The sequence below is a fragment of the Dreissena polymorpha genome, chromosome 2, assembly GCF_020536995.1.
Source record: "Dreissena polymorpha isolate Duluth1 chromosome 2, UMN_Dpol_1.0, whole genome shotgun sequence".
NCBI classification, from domain to species: domain Eukaryota; kingdom Metazoa; phylum Mollusca; class Bivalvia; order Myida; family Dreissenidae; genus Dreissena; species Dreissena polymorpha.
In genome coordinates, this window is record NC_068356.1 from 92,255,711 (window position 1) to 92,273,735 (window position 18,025).

The 18,025-nt window shown below is 35.9% G+C and overlaps 1 protein-coding gene across 6 annotated transcripts in view; it reads right to left on the bottom strand.

The window, feature by feature from the left end:
* Positions 1–5,353: 5,353 nt before the first annotated feature.
* LOC127868052 (rho GTPase-activating protein 24-like) overlaps positions 5,354–18,025 on the bottom strand; it is a 52,751-nt gene continuing 40,079 nt past the window's right edge. For 5 of the 6 annotated variants that reach the window (XM_052409630.1, XM_052409629.1, XM_052409626.1 and 2 more), the window contains 2 exons: positions 16,520–16,678; positions 5,354–14,997 (listed from right to left, as the gene is read on the bottom strand). In XM_052409630.1, coding sequence (XP_052265590.1) covers positions 13,812–14,997; positions 16,520–16,678 — 1,345 coding nt within the window. In that variant the 3' untranslated portion in view covers positions 5,354–13,811. The remainder of the gene's footprint in view (positions 14,998–16,519; positions 16,679–18,025) is intronic. The other variant, XR_008043864.1, reaches the window with a different exon arrangement.

Genomic DNA, 18,025 nt, shown 5'->3' on the forward strand with positions numbered 1-18,025 from the left:
ATTAAAGCAAGTGAGTTCGGAGGCATTGGCGTTTTGTTGTTGTTGTTTTTCGAAGATATAAAACTCAATGCAATAGTCTAATGCCTGATAAATTTCTTCATTATAATTCTGCTAAATTTCGAAAGCTCTTTCATTTCTAATATTGATGACGGCGTCATGATTTCGTTAAATGTTGCATGCCTTTCTATTTGGTTTCCTAAATATCGATGCCGTTCGTTATCAAAATAAGGGCATGTCATTAAATAGTGTTTTTCAGTAGCTATTTCGTGTGTGTTACATAGGTTGCAAAGACGATCATGGAATGGAATGCCTTCATAGCGGCCAGTTTCTACAGGGAGGAGGTGGTTGGCAGTGCGGAATCTAAAGATACTTTGGGACTCATCGGGATGAATTTTAATCAGGTAAGGCTCAAACTCATGGTTACTTTTATAACTGCTGTAGATGCGCCCTTTGTTGCTTATTTGTAATTCAGCATTCCACGATTGCTTAAATTGATCAATTAGTGTTTGTTTTATTTGTATGTGGATGTTGTTTTGTGTAATTTGTGTTTGGTTTTGCCAGATGTCTGGTCTTCCAACAGATGTAAGGATTTCTTTAATTTTATTTAACCATTTGAAATTTAAATTTGGTTGTGACAACATATGTTGGTAAGTTAGTAAAGATATTTTGCTTTCTTTGCCTGTTATAAGTCTATTCCAGAAGGAGATCATTTTTGTTTTAATATTAATGCTTAAAGGGTAGCGTCCTAGTTCACCATATAGAAAGTTGATTGGTGTTGACCGACAGGCTTTTGTGATTTTTCTCATGAAATCTTTGTGAACCTGTTCTAATATTTCTAAATTTTCATATCCAAATATTTCTGAGCCATAGGTAAGAATGGGTAGAACAGTATGATCAAAGAGTTTAAAAGCTAAGTCGATAGGTAAATTTGCATTGTTAACACGAGTCCAAAGAAGGTGCATGGCTTTTGAGGCTTGTTCTTTTACATGTTTGCGGGCGTTTAAGAAGGATCCATTACTAGAGAATGTGACGCCAAGATATTGATAAGTTTTTGTTATTTCAATTGTGTTATTTCCACATTTAAAATTAAAGTTCCTTGTTTGTCTAGCGCCAAAGATAATAACTTTTGTTTTTGTAATATTAATATTTAGGTACCAGTTTTTGCAATAATTATGAAACGTGTTAAGGCTGTTTTGCAGGTCAGAGGCACTACTTGAGACAATGACGGTGTCATCTGCATACAATAGGACCAGAAGCTTAAGCCACAATATTGCAGTATCTGGGTTGATAAGTTCAACCCCAACAGATCCATTTATATGCAGGTATGAATGAAGGTCATTTAAGAAAAGCGAGAAAAGTACTGGTGATAAATTTTCTCCTTGCCTTACTCCTATTTCTGACAAAAAGTACTGGGAGCATTCTCCATTTAGGGAAACGCATGATTTTATGTTACTGTACATATTTAAAAGGACTCTGAAAAAGTTGCCATTAATTTGCGTGCCTAGTACTTTATGCCAGAGGCCAGCTCTCCACACTTTATCGAACGCCTGCGAAAAATCAATGAAGGCGCAGAAAAGTTTTTGTTTGCGTTTTTTAATTATCTCTATTAATGCATGAAGGGTGAAAATATGGTCTGCGCAAGAGTAACCCTTACGGAAGCCAGCTTGATTTTCCTCTAAAATGTTATTTAATTCAAGAAAAGTGTTTAGTCTTTGGTTCAAAATTGAGGTAAACAATTTGCCCATACAGCTGAGCAGTGTTATGGGCCTATAATTGCTCGGTTCAGTTGGGCTCCCTTTGTTTTTAAAAATTGGGATTATAGTGCCTTCAAGCCAGGATAGTGGGATGATACCTGTTTGTAGGACACAGTTGAACAATTTAGTGTAGAAAGGGAGCAAGATATCTTTTGTTGATTTGATGTATTCATTTAATATGTGATCGGAAGGACTAGGTGCTTTTGAATTTTTCAGTTTTAGTATACATTTGCAAATTTCATCCTGGCTTATTTCCATATTTAAAAATTCATTTGTGTTGGGTATATCTTCTATATCATTGTTGAAACGGTTATCGTCTATTGAATTTTTATTTATCTCTTTGAAGTGTTCGTGAAAAGATTCAAGTGGTGGAGAGCTGGATTCTTTTGTTTTTGGTTTGAGACCCCTAATGAACTTCCAGTATTTTTTAGGGTTTTTGTCATTCATTTCACGTAATTTAGCACTGGTGCTTAGTTTTTCTTTATTAACATAAAATTTGATAGTCCTTTTATAATGATTGCTGGCATGTTTCAGACTTAATTTATTATCACAATTTTTATTAATATTGTATTTGGCTTTTGCTTCAACTGTTACTGTTACAACAATTAACTTTTGGCCAAACAGGGTCCAAGACGGGGTAACAACTTCTTTGCCGACATTCACACGTTATTGTAATCAAAACATCGTGACAATAAACAAGCACGTGCTCCAATTAAGCGCGGTCTGCCTAACCGTGAACAGCAAACGTGTTAAGATTGTCGTCTGCTACAATTCATCAACACACATCTACTGTGAGCCTGCGCCAATAGTATTGGATAGGAGGCGGAGCGTTATTTTAATCGACAGCTTTAATATGAGCCTGCGCCTATTGTATTGGATAGGAGGCGGAGCATTATTTTAATCGACAGCTTTAATATGTCACGGGTTGCTATTTTCGGCGTATGGCCAATTTTCAGGAAGTACAGTGGACGTCATGGGGTTTTGTAATCGGCGTATGGAAACAATTATCGGGCGTAATATACGGCCATACGCCGCTTAGTGCAAGCCCTGTAAATTAATTTTTATTAACTCAAAACTGTTTTGCATTAAATTGAAATCAAATCAATATTTTACAGATACAACTGGTGTTTTTTTTTTAAATTTAATTACGCATAAAAATAAATGTTTTGATATAACTGAATTATGCATGAAATGCACAATTTCCACGTGAATAACATCGAGGTTTTCATCAAGTCTCCTAAGTAACTGTGCACGATTGTATCCGGACCGATTAGTGTTACAAAGCCACTGAAATTATCGATTGATATTGACACATGGTTATTCACGCATGACGTATTCACAACCGTGCGAATCTTCGCTGATAATAGTCGGCTTAGAAGCTTGGTTAAGAGGCAATTAAGATGTTATCAATAAGATCGCGCGTGGCGGAAAACAGGGCGGCGGCCTTTGAAAAGGGCAGCGTGGCGCGGATTTGCTTTGAAAGGGGCAGCGAGGCGCTTCAAAAAAGCGGCGTGGCGCCGCGCCACGCTAAAACGGCCTGGATAAAACACTATTTTACTACTACTACTACTACTACTACTACTACTACTACTACTACTACTACTACTACTACTTCTACTACTACTACTACTACTACTACTACTACTACTACTACTACTACTACTTCTACTACTACTACTACTACTACTACTACTACTATTACTACTACTACTACTACTATTACTACTACTACTACTACTACTACTACTACTACTACTACTACTACTACACCACCACCACCACCACCACCGTTCACAGTGACAAAAAACGTAGTCACACAATGGCTGCTACTACAACTTATAGCCCATATAGGGGGGCATGCATGTTTTACAAACAGCCCTTGTTTAAATTATATTTTTTTAGAAACCTTTAATTGGGAATTTTTTTGACAGGAATTGGGAAATTTGTAGTTTTTTCCTAAATGGGAAAGTGCCGTTTTCCAGTGCTTTATAAAGAAGGAAAAATATCGCTGCTCAGGCAGCAGGTTTGCTTTTGTGACTCATATTTTTATTTTGCATGTCTCAGTCACAACCATTTGGTTTCAGTCAATTTACTATAAGCACAGATTTAATCTCTGGTGCCAGCACTTTATAGGTGCATCAAAAAGACTCAATAAATGAGCAAACAAAACTTCATGCATGGCGCTTATCAATGGAAACTGTTGCAAATTCAATTTTTTTTTCAAAGAAAGTGGTTGCGGTCCCTACATATGAAATTAAATATGCTCAAAATATGCTCAATAGACAGCTTACAGATCATCAAACTTGTACGTATTCATCAAACTTTATTTGCAGACACCTTGTAACAATACAATGTATATTCCCCTCCCCTACATCCTCCCCCTCCTTGGGATTGCATATGGGTTGGGTGCGGTCTGTTTTGGTTTCTGTTTCAAAAAGTATAATCAAAATTAATTCAACTGTCCACAAGATAGCATATGGGGTGGGTGGGTTAATTTAATGTTCAGGAAATACATTAAAATGGTTTCTGCTCAAGAAATTCGACATGTGAATACGCCAAATGCAGTCTTGCTAGAATTGCATGTAACATGCATAAGGTCAAGGTCACTGTTAATAAAATAGAGAAAATGATTCCTCTTAGTAACTGGAAATAGCTTTTGTCATGCTACTATATAAACAGATGCATTTCATGAAAATTTCATTTGAGATTGCAGATGGGGTGAAGGTCACAGTTACTAAATATAGATAAATGAGCTGATAGATTGAAACTATGTACATACATGCCTCACGTCCAGATCGATCATGGTATTGCAATGGAGTGTGTGCGGTCAAGGTTACTTACAATAGATATTGATAAAAATAAAAATACACAAAATTTAAAAACAAATGAAGCAATTGAAATTAAACTCGATACTTTGATTTCTTATGTTCAATAATGCACATGGGATAGGTGGGATGAAGGTTATGGTTTTTCTTACTAAATATTGAAACATATTGGTTTTGGCTTAACATCTCAAGAATGAATAGAGCTATTCTGAAGCAAGCATAGATACAGATTGACATCTTTTTTGGTTGCATATGAGGCAGATTGGGTCAAGGTTTACATTAGTAAATACCGATAAAATAGTTTCGGCTAAATATCAAGGATTATGTGTCTTATGGTATTTTTCAAATAAGAAAAATACTAAATAACTTTATTCTAAAATAGCTACCCTTCTATACAAACAATTTGGTATAGGAAACAAAGCCAGAAACTCGAGCTCGATTTTTTATAACAGCTCATGTTTTCACAGACACTAAGGCAGATTTGTTACAACACTTTGTTGCATTCTGTTAAATGTGTTTATCAATACTATAGTTAAGTTGAAGAAATTTGATTAAATGAGTAGAAATGAAAGAGTACTTCTAAATTTTACCCAAAACATATTTTCACTTGCTACTGAGGACTGCAATTTTGTGTTTAGTCTTCGCTGTCTCTTGGGTTTTGTGAATGATATAAATATCAAATGAACCATTAGATACATAATGCGTTTTTTGTATTGGGGCTTGATAAAAAAGTCATTGGACACAACAGCAATATAACAGGTATCATCACAAACATTATAATTAGGAATGTTTATTTTAGATTAATGCCTTTTGTCATACATCTTTAACAAGTCTTGCAAGAAAACTAAATATTTTAACAGATTAACAATTAATAAACCTTGCATAAATGTAACATTTTAACTAAAACGAACATGATATTCAAAAATAATACATGTTCACTATTACAAATAAAGTAATGGCCATATGACTATTACAATTGTCTGTACAAATGAATACATTATATAATATTATAATATAAAAATATGGTATTACTTATTGAACTCTCAAATTTCAAGCCATGGTCATCATTTTCAGAAATAATGTAATAATTGCATAGTTCACAACACAGGGCAACAATTATAATGCACCATCCACGAACATATACCATAACATTTAAATTACATGCACAAACATCAGCGTTGCCATGACAGCCATATTTTTACCCCGAAAATGAGCACACACATATTAAATTGAAATAAGCACGGCTGACTTTTCAAGCTTGTGAACAAACCACAAGAATTATGCTTGGTTTATACATTGTAATAACTTTTGTCCTGAGTACATTATCAATGGAACAACTTTTGAAGAATAATTTATTATGAATGCATATATCAGTGGAGACCAGCTAAAACTGTATGAATCTGTGAACCAGAAACAAGTGGTAACAGTGAAACAGGTTAATATCAATGAATTTCATTTTTCCGTTTTTTCTTTGTTTTAAACAGTGAAAAATCAAGTTTCAATCATTTGTATTTCCTTAAAAATCTCATGAAAGCATAAAAATAATTATTGCATCTCAGTTTAACAATGGCAAGTACAGCAAAACAGGTGATGACATTAGGTCACAAAAATGCATATTAAATATAAACAAGAGATGTTTGTTATACATGTTTGTTCCCCGACTTGCAGCATGGTCATCCCTGTGACCATGACCTTTGATCTGAACTTCATTACGCGTCATCCACTGTGAAGAGTAACCAACATACTAATTTATATAACATTAGCATTCTCTAGAAATTGTGTGCAAACACTTTTATTTTGCAAGCCCATTTGACCTTGAACTTTGGCCTGTTTATCTAAAAATCAATAGGTTTCTGTCTATACTATCAAGTAACCAGCTATCAAGTAAGATTATCACAGGTTAAATGTCTATATATAATTAAGAATCATTCTCTTGATTAAAGTGCAGGTGACCATATTCTTTAACATTGTGAACTCAAATCAAAATATGTCCTCCTTCCCAATTTACCGCTAAACCAATAAGCATGATTGTAGCTTAAAAATATTGCGTTAAAAACAATTTCCTTGTACAAAGCCCTTTTTCCTTAATTTCTTACCTGGTGACCTCAAAATAAATAGGCATCTTCCATTTTCCCATTATTCCACAAGACCAATTTACGTGATTGTAGATCAATGCATTCTCAACTGAACATACATTTTGTATAGTGCGTAATTGACATTTACTTGACAAACCCCTGGGACCTTGACCTTTGAGCTGTTGATAAAACAAGAGGGCCTGAAAGGCCCAAAGTCGCTCACCTGAGATAACAAGATATTATTGGGACAAATCTTCTGACCAAGTTTCATGAAGATTGGAAAATAAATGTGGCCTCTAGAGTGTTAACAAGGTTTTACTATAGCCATATAAGGAAAAATGCCCAGCCCCCTGGCAGCCATGTTTTTCAACCTACCAACATCATTTTTGAACTCGTCCAAGATATTATCGGGATAAATCTTCTGACCAAGTTTCATCAAGATCAGACAGTAAATGAGGCCTCTAGTGTTAACAAGATTTTACTATAGCCATATAAGGAAAAATGCCCTGCCCCTTGGAAGCCATTTTTTTCAAGCAAACATAATTATTTTTGTACTCATCCAAGATATCATTGAGACTAATCTTCTCAACAAATTTCATGAAGATTAGACAATAAATGTGGCCTCTAGAGTGTTAACAAGGTTTTACTATAGCCATATATAGCCATATAAGGAAAAATGCCCCGCCCCTGGTGGCCATGTTTTTAAAGCAACCAAAACTATTTTCGAACTCATTCAAGAAATCATTGGGACAAATCTTCGAACCAAGTTTCATGACAATCGGAAAATAAATGTGACCTCTCGCGTTGTTAACAAGGCTTTACTATAGCCATATAAGGAAAATAGCCCCGCCCCCGTGATGGCCATGTTTTTCAACCAACCAGCATCATTTTTTAACTCGTCCAAGATATTATTGAGATGAATCTTCTGACCAAGTTTCATGAAGATCGGACTATAAATGTGGCCTCTAGAGTGTTAACAAGATTTTACTATAGCCTAATATAGCCATTTAAGGAAAAATGCCCCGCCCCTTAGCGGCCATGTTTTTCAAGCAAACGTAACCATTTTTGAACTCATCCAAGATATCATTAAGACAAATCTTCTGAACATATTTCATTGAGATTGGACAATAAATGTGGCGTCTAGAGCGTTAACAAGGTTTTACTATAGCCATATAAGGAAAAATGCCCCGCCCCCTGGCGGCTATGTTTTTTAACCAACCGGCATCATTTTCGAACTTGTCCAAAATATAATTGGGATGAATCTTCTGACCAAGTTTCATGAAGATTGGACAATAAATGTGGCCTCTAGAGTGTTAACAAGATTTTACTATAGCCATATAAAGCCATATAAGGAAAAAGGCCCCGCCCCTTGGTAACCATGTTTTTCATGCAAAGGTTACCATTTTTTATCTCATCCAAGATATCATCGGGACAAATCTTCTGACCAAGTTTCATGAAGATCGAAAAAAAAATGTGACCTCTAGAGTGTTAACAAGGTTTTACTATAGCCATATAAGGAAAAATGCCCCGCCCCCTGGCAGCCATGTTTTTCAACCAACCGGCATCATTTTCGAACTTGTCCAAGATATTATTGGGATGAATCTTCTGACCTAGTTTCATGAAGATCAGACAATAAATGTGGCCTCTAGAGTGTTAACAAGGTTTTACTATAGCTATATATAGCCATATAAGGAAAAATACCCCCGCCCCTTGGCAGCCATGTTTTTCAAGCAAACGTAACCATTTTCGAACTCATCCAAGATATCATTGAGACCAATCTTCTGACCAAATTTCATGAAGATTGGACAATAAATGTGGCCTTTAGAGTGTTAACAAGGCAAATGTTGACGCTGCACGACGGAAGACGGACAAAAGGTGATCACAAAAGCTCACCATGAGCACGTTGTGCTCAGGTGAGCTAAAAATGGATCAATGAGCTGTTGACCTTCAATTCCTTTCCTTTAAAGAAAACATAATAACAATTGAATGGTTGCAAATGTAAGCATTCTTCAGCTATTGTGCAGAACCAATGGGCTATTAAACCCTCTGACCAACAGACAGGTGCAAAGCAATATACCCAGACTTGTTTGAAGTGGGGGCATAATGACCTATATGACTTCTCCACCTTACCAAATTGACTCTTTATATTTGTTTACCCATTTCCCAATACACATAACAGTGTATATTGGTTTTATTTTTCTGGAGAATTCCAACATAATCATTAACAATGAAAGACTGTTTTTGACATCAACACCAGATGATGTCTTTGTAAATCCATAGTAAAACAAACATTTCCTTTTCAAACTGCACAGGCTTATCTGGGAATCTGGGACAACACTTTATACACATGAGTCGTGTTCTGAGAAAACTGGGCATAATGCTTGTGCGTAAAGTGTCGTCCCAGATTAGCCTGTGCAATCTGCACAGGCTAATCAGGGACGACACTTTCTGCTTTTATGACATTTTTCGTTTAAATGAAGTCTCTTCTTAGCAAAAATCAAATTTAGGCTGAAAGTGTCGTCCCTGATTAGCCTGTGCAGACTGCACATGCTAATCTGGGACAACACTTTACGCACATGCATTATGCCCAGTTTTCTCAGAACGCGACTCACATGCATTAAACCCCATTTTCCGAGATCAAAGCTCACGTTTTCTTCAGTGAGAATCACATGATTTTGTTCCTGAGCAGCTTTCGCTAGGTACCACAACTAACATATCACACATTACAATGTATTAACAATCACAGTGACTATATTGTACAAAAATAAAAAGCAAAGTAGAATTAAAGCACCAGTAAAAAATATTTAGAAAATTTCTACACGCGCTTGAAAAATGTTTAACACAATAAGAATTTTCAGTGTCATACTCGTTTACTGCATTATCTGTTTAAGCAGTAAGAACAACAACCACAGGATATGGCAAATGCCCCATAAGTATATGCTTTTCAGTTTTGCAGGGGGCAAAGTGTGGAGAAGGGTATTAATATAACTAATCAGATTCAAGTTTTAAAGCCGACATTTGCAACTTTATGATACTGATGAGCAGCAAACAACATAAAACCTGAACAGACTGTGAGCTACTCCCAGGTAGAATATAGCCATTTTCACATTGCTTCTGAGCTATTCCAAACTAATATTGAATTCGTGATAGGCATTAATAGTTACAGAATCTAAATTAATGTTGATGACCTGAAACCTTTAATTGTGACCTTGACCAGTCACTAAGCAGCAATTAAAAAAACTGACCCAAAACATTATCTGCTCATGGAGATAATTTGAAGTAACATTAACATCTTCCTAGAGATACAAAAAAGTTACTGAGAAGAAACAAAATTTCATGACATAAGACCTTGAATGGTGACCAAACCTTGGAACTTTGATTGTGGATCATATGTGCCATCTGGTTAATAATGATCCTTGAGCACAGTGACCATTACCTATTATTTAAGAATCATGGGAATTGCACATTACGCATTGTCTGGTCATGGGGAATAACAATTGAAAATCATATTTAGATCCTCCACGTCATCTTAAATTTACAGAGTGAAAAGTTAAATTTATTATCTTTCACCTTGTATATTGACCATGACCTTTTGTTTATGAACATGTATGTTGTATGTGACGCATTGTCTTGTTACGTTGTATACTAATCCAAAGATATATTAAAATCCTCACAGGCATGTAATATTTACTGACTGGTGACCTATCTGCTCATTTGACCTTGAATTGTTACCTTGACCTTTGATGGAGAAACATGGGAGTTCTGAGCAACACATTGTATGGTCAAAGGGAATAACAACATTTTCTGGTGATGATATTGTAAAATGATCCGAAAGATGTGACGGTTATATAGAAGAAGCAGAATGCAGACAAAAAGACACACATAACCATGAACAGACTGTGCGACTACTACATTCCCTCCATTCAGAGGCATTAAAAAAGAAAGAACGAAACAATTAAGTTGAAATACCAGTAACATGGCTGCCTGATTAAAAAAAATAATTGTCAGCACCATATTTGAGCGCTGAAAAGCAAAACAGCACAACACAAATAATTCAAATGAGTCTTGTTCTGAGAAAACTGGGCAAAATGCATGTGCGTAAAGTGTCATCCCAGATTAGCCTGTGCAGTTAGCACAGGCTAATCAGAGACGATACTTTCCGCCTTAATTGGATTTTTCCTAAGAAGGGACTTCATTTAAATGAAAAATGTCATAAAAGCAAAAAGTGTCGTAACTGATTAGCGTGTGTGGACTGCACAGGCTAATCTGGGATGACACTTTGCGCACATGCATTAAGCCCCGTTTTCTCAGAATGCAAATGATGCAACTATTTGAGCCGCACTCTGGGATATTGGTGTTTTAATGCATGTGCATACTGGGTTTTCCCAGATTAGCATGTGCAGTTGTCAGGGATACAACTTTCAACTTTTGTTGTATTTTTTGTTAACCCTTAAAGCGCTGGAGCTGAATTTTAAAGGCCTTTGCAAACAGTTTGGATCCAGATGAGACGCCACAGAACGTGGCGTCTCATCTGGATCCAAACTGTTTGCTATTCTGATAGTATTCTTTGAAAAAAATCGAAGAAAATGCTAATTTTAGAAATTCTGCAGACGACATTTTAGCAGAAGACAAATTACCCAGCATGCAAAGGGTTAAACAGGAAGCCTCTTCTTAGCAACAATCCAGTTTATGTTGTCTGTGTTTAGCCTGTGCAGACTGCAAAGGCTTATCTCGGACAAAACTATATGCACATGCTATAAACCCCATTTTGCCTCAGAGAGCCTGAATTATAATTTACACATGCAGCATACATGTATATGGAAATGCAGAACACCATAACAAAATGAACACATAATATGTTAACTTTATGGAGTACAAAACAGCAACAGTAATATTTAAATAATAGTATTGGATAATCCAATGTTATAATTATAAATTTGTATGTTAATAAGTTTATGTCTATATTGTTCACACTTTTATTCTATATAATATGTATATTTGTAAAATGTTTTAACATATTAATTGTTACCCTTTAGATATGGAACATGAGACAAATACATTCTACAAACATCAGTTATTATTGTAAAATAAATTAACAAGATCTCACTGTCTAATCCTAACTGGTCAATCATATAAATGTTTGGTAATTTGATAAAATACACATAGGCAGCATTTAGGATAATCATTATAAATTAACATAAACAGGTAACAAAATGGAGACATGTTAGTTTAAATAAACAAGAAATTACATTTATTACACTAAGTTGAAATGTTAACACAGCTTTATCACATGCAAAGATATTTTTGCCTTAAAATTTTATGAAGAGTATACGAAATATGGTGTTAACACAAAAATGGACCTAAAAATGAAGGTTCAAACAGGTAATTCCATTGTATAAATAACTTCAATGTCCTAAACCTTGCAAGCTTAGTTTCATGAAAATCCTGTGCCAGGCATAGGATACATCAGGCTGACAATAAATGGATGCTCAAACATTTGACCTTCAAGTTTGACCTGTCAGAATGACAGACTCCAGTGTGTGTTCTGTTGTTCAAATTTGGGGCCAGTGGGGGACCCATTTCCAATGGAAAAAAAAGTATATATTTTTCCGAAATGGTATGTTAAATACCAATTGAAGGTTTTAATTGTTTGTTTTTTTAAATAAGTCTTTATGTGTCATTAATCTCTAACTCCAGCTCTATGGAACTTTAGAAAATATAGTATTGAAATGACTTTTATCATCAATTTTAAAGTATTTGTAAGCATCAAATCAACAATATTTATTTCCCAATTTAAGTCAAAGATATGCGATCTTTCCCAATCAAAAGGGACCAGCACCATTTCCAAAATGGTGAAAAAAACACTGGACTCATATATTCTACACATGATCTGAATGACCTAAAATATTTGCCAAGTTTTATGAGGAGCCTTCAAAGGATATACAGAAAATATGTAGTGAGGACACAAACAGTTTAGGTACAAAGAAATGAAGTCAAAGTCATTACTGTCGACCCCTCCCCTCCCCTCCCATGCATTTGGCTTCAGTTTATTAATATGTAAAGTGTATTCAACATTTAAATATTGTATGACCAAACAACACTTATGTTTTGTTCAGATATAAAAATAAAAACTTATTAATATCAAATTGGCATAATGTATCTAATGTTTAATACTGCAATCCTTTCAACATTGCACTTCTACAGCTAAAAATGCATTAACAATGGCAGAAGTTCTGATCTTGTAAACATACAATAGAGCTTAATGTTTAACAATAATGTCTGTTCAGTATATGAATAGTTTGTTCAAATTCTTGCACTTCCAATATATATATACTTATATCAGCAAATTACACCATGAGGAAATAATGGCAAGAATAGATATTCATTGACTGAGTATGTTGTTTATGGTGTCAATACATACAGATTTGCTGTTCATTGGACATTCATAATCAGCAAAATAACAGATTCCGATATAGCAGATCTGCAGGGAAGTAATTTAAATTTCACATACATCTTACCCGACAAAAAGGACATACAAATCACAAAAGAATTTCATTTCTTTTATTACAAAGTCTTGTCCAAAAAATAATCGCACCAACTGGTTCATACATTTTTAGGCATTTAAAAGATAGCTAACAGTTGTTTGTTTATGCCTATTTAAATTTAGCTGCTAAATTACTATAATCAAACGTGTTGTCCACATTCAAAGATTCATTAATACCAAAAATAAATAAATTGTCTACATCAGGAATATTTTGTACTTTTCTTTATTGCGTTTTAAAATACACAGCATTAGGTACCTAGGTATTCATTTTGAAATATTGAAATTTAAAAAAAGGTTATGGATAAATAGAGGACATTTGTTGCGTTTGGTGGAATATCGATTTTAATTCATGAATGATAATAGAAAATTTATTACCAAACACATCTAAATATAGTTCCAGTAAAACAATGAAAATAATCGATAATTTTCACTGTTAATTTTCACTGTTTGAAACAGTGAATTATCAGTTGTAATTCTCTGCTTTTTCTCTATAAACCAGTGGAAAGCAATAAATTGTCTATTGTAAATTTCAAAAATTCAATGTCTTCATCATGGCAATAATCTGTCATTACATACAATGATAAGTTGCCAAAGGCAGTGGTAATTAGCAAATTTAATTACCGTACAATGAGGGTAACTTGCTTGTGCCATCTGAACGATTGGCCAGAGCTTTTTGCAATTCAATTACTTTTTGTACTGCTTCTGCTCGACTCTTCTTTTCTTCTTCTAATTTTGAATTCAGGTCATTTATTTGCACCTTATACCTACTTTCTAATGAGTTTATGTGCGTGTCATAAGTGTATTGAATTTTCCTCATATCCTCGCTCAAATCTTTCAGTCTGGAGTCCACTTTCGCTTTTGAAGCAAGCAGATTCTCGTATTTTGACTGAAGGGTATTGTGTTCAGCCGTAAGACTTTCCAGTTTTTGTTGCAATTCAAGCACGGCGGTATTCGGTTCATTGTCTTGAGAAGATATGGAAGTTCGGGACAAACTAGATTTTAATTGTACATGTATATTTTCAATTGTGCCATCCAAGGAATTTGATGAACCGCTGCACTCTGAAGATATGGACTCATTGCTTGTGGTGTGGTGAATTTCGGAAGCTTTCCGAACATACTTCTTTCTGATTGGTGGAATGGGTTGACCTTGTTCCGTGTACATCGACCGAGGTGAGGGCACTGGGCGCGTGGTTCCATTGGCCTGTTGCTGCGGAGGACGAGAATTTTTTCTGGGAACAATGCTGGGTACTTCAGTCTCCACTGGACTTGTGTCGTACGTCTCGAGCATCTCGTTACCACTGAAAGATCTAGCCCTACGATCGGCGGATTGTTCGAATCGTATCTGTGCCAAATCCCCCATTGCTGACAGCTGAACAGGTGGAAGATTCTGCACCTCTAAAGAGTCCATTCCGAGTAAATCATCCACCGCTACGTTCGCCGACATTCTATCACTATCGAACTCAAAAGAAAATATCTTGTCATCGAAATTTATCATCATGTAGGCCAACTGTTCAGAAATGTCGGCAGTAGTGAGCATGAAGGCTTCTGGATTATCCTCCATTTGCGGATGACGGATTATATTCGGTCCAAACACTCGCGCGAGGTTCCTAGCGTCCATTTTGTTAAATTGCGTCTTATCTGCCACCATGTGCAGAAAATTGCACAGATACTTCAAACAATTATAATTATCGCGAGGAAGTTCGGTCATGGCGAGGCGTAATCCCTCCACTTCCTCAAGACGGGTGTCCTGACTCTTCTGACCTTGAAAGCGCATCGCGATGTTCATGAACTCCTGGTACCTGTGTGTGATCAGAATCAAATCAATATTCTACTTTATTATGTTTGTCACGCTGTAGTGTCTACTAAAACAGCATGAACCTTAAATGGAAAAGTTGAACAGTAAACTAATTAAATATAATACTGTGAAACCATTATTATTCATCAGACATTAATTTTTGTCTTTTTCGTCCTTCGATCGAAGGACGAATTCAAGATGCTAACGAACAATCATGTCCCATATTTGAAACAAATAAGACTTAATTACTGTAGGCGTAGGCATGAGGCATTTAAATCCAGCGTAATCCACGCATATACACAGAGCTCGAAATTAACACTCGCACACTCGCAAAATGCGAGAAAAAAAAAGTTTGCAAGGTAAGTTATAAGCCACTAGTATTTTTGCAAGTAAAGAAATAGTGAAAAAAAACGAGTTATATTGCTAAATGCGTTCGACGACGTGAACGCTAAACCGTAGGTCAATTTTTTGAACGTCCGAATACCCATACGCGAAAGCGCGTACCTTGTTTGTAGACTGGTATACTTATAGTACAGATACCCGGATGGTATTGATACAAAGAACATGAAACAGTCGACTATTCACACTCAAGTTAAATCCGGTTTTGACACAAAGGGGTGTACATTTTACAGTGTACTGACAACTGACATTTCCTGTAAAACGCGAATGCAATAAGGCTGTATCGAATGCGTCGACTTCGTTTAGGTATAATAGTGTTGATTAGCGCTAATTGTTAACAACTATATTACCCATTGTGTGTAATGCGTTTTTCAGGGGTGTTGCAGATTATACAGCCAACACCCAGCGAATCCGGATTAAAGACAATACTATTAAACGCAATTAAAATATGACGATGTGTGATCAACACCTGACTGAAATATATTCTGCGCTTTTATTACAATTTAATAAAGAACATATTGATTTGAGTTTGGTTGTTCGTGATTGTAATGGAAAAAGACTAATTGGCAATTGGCTTCGTTGTTTAAAACACTCGTTAACGGTTATTCAGTCATGCTTATCCGCTAATCATAACAAAGAACGTGTCAATGACATAAAATAATAACGGACAGTTACTATCACCTGAAATAACAGACTTGTTAATTGGCATATGCCCAACAAGGCCCACCTCCTGCAATTGACTACCAATTGTCACCCCTCTTTCCCCAGCACGATTTTTTCGTAACCGCGTATTACATGTATTACAAACATGACAAACAAATCGGACGCTTTTTTTTTCAAAATCAGAAATGTACGAATTTAAGTGCTGACGAAATAGTGATTTTTTTTAAAAGGACGAAATTTCGTGCTGACGAAAATAAATGGTTTCACAGTAATTAAAATTAGTTTAATACATCAATTACACTTACATGTGTTCGATTATATTTGTTAATGTTTTCCCCCATGTGCTTATATACGCCCAAACCCCTAAGGTTTTTGTGCTATTTTAAAAACCTGATTGCATAAACCTCACGCCCTTTTTGAATTATCTGCACCATGTCCCTATGCCCTATTGGGAAAAGCACTACCGGTTGAAAGGGATGAGGCATTCTGGGAGCTCCCGAAGGAACTGCTTCAGAAGCGAGGCTACAGAGTGGACGTCGACCTCTTCCACATCCAGGCTGACCATCTCGCCCTCGTCAAACCGGTCTTTCAGGTCGCGTACGAGCAACATGCGCCCCGGTAACCTGGAAAAGTAAAATCCTCATTCAGTGGTGTCAATTAACCCTTTGCATGCTGGGAAATTTGTTGTCTGCTAAAATGTTGTCTGCTGAATTTCTAAAATTAGCATTTTCTTCCATTTTTTTCCAAAGAATACTATCAGAATAGCAAACAGTTTGGATCCTGATGAGACGCCACGTTCTGTGGCATCTCATCTGGATCCAAACTGTTTGCAAAGGCCTTCAAAATTCGGTTCCAGCACTGAAAGAGTCAAGAAGAACCTCAGGAAAGAAAAATGCCCTACTCCACTCACAAGTTTCAACTATTGTCTTTATTTGTAAACAGATTTAGCAAAGTTGGTAAATATTTGTACAATTATTTTTACCTTGTAAAGGTGAAAATCAATTGAAAGGACGAGAAAACGCAACCCCCGATAATAAGAGCTTTGTTCTGGGTAAACAAGGCTTCATGCATGTGCGTACAGTATTGATCCAGAATAGAATGTACAGTCAGCATATGATGATTATAGCAACACTTGCTGCTTTTATAGATTTTTTTTTCATTTGAAGGAGGGCTCTTCTTAAACGAAAATCAAGTTTAAGTGGAAAGTGTCGTCCCTGAATATGATCAGCCTGAGCTGTCTGCGCAGGCTTATCTGGGACAAAACTTAACACAAATGCATTAGGCCCAGTTTTCCCAGAACAAGGCTCATTACATGAGGTGTGAAACTGGTGCGTTAAATCTTGAATCAGTTTGTGCAGTCTTCTCTTAAGGCATTTTCAGTTTCAAGGAAGTCTTGTTTAACCCTTTCCCACTTAGTAGCAAAGTCAAAATGGCTATGTGCAAACAGCATTTAACCAGAACAACCTGCGAATAACTTGCAGTATGTTTAGGATTTACGTTGTTTGCTGGTCATCAGTATCTAAGAGTTGGAAATGAAGCTTTTAAAACTTAAATCTAGTAAGAAAGGCTGTTCTGGTGTTATGCTGTTTGCACATAGCCATTTCACTTTGCCTCTGCGTAGGAAAGAGTTTATATCTCCATTAAACGATAATGATTAACAAATCAATAACTTACCTTTTGAAGAGAAAAATATCAGCACTTCATTTAATCCTTTACCACTTACTCCTTTATCCAACCCTTAGATACTGATGAGAAGCAAACAGAATAAAACCTGAACAACTGCGAGTTACTCGCAGGCCGTCTGGTTTAATGCTGTTTGCACATAGCCATTTTCACTTTGCCTCTGAGTGGGATAGGGTTTATATCTCCATCAAACAACAAGAGGGCCATGATGGCTCTGAATCGCTCACCTGACTAACCAGGTCCAATAGAGAATACTAGGTCGGTGCCGAATAAAGCAAAGTTTATTT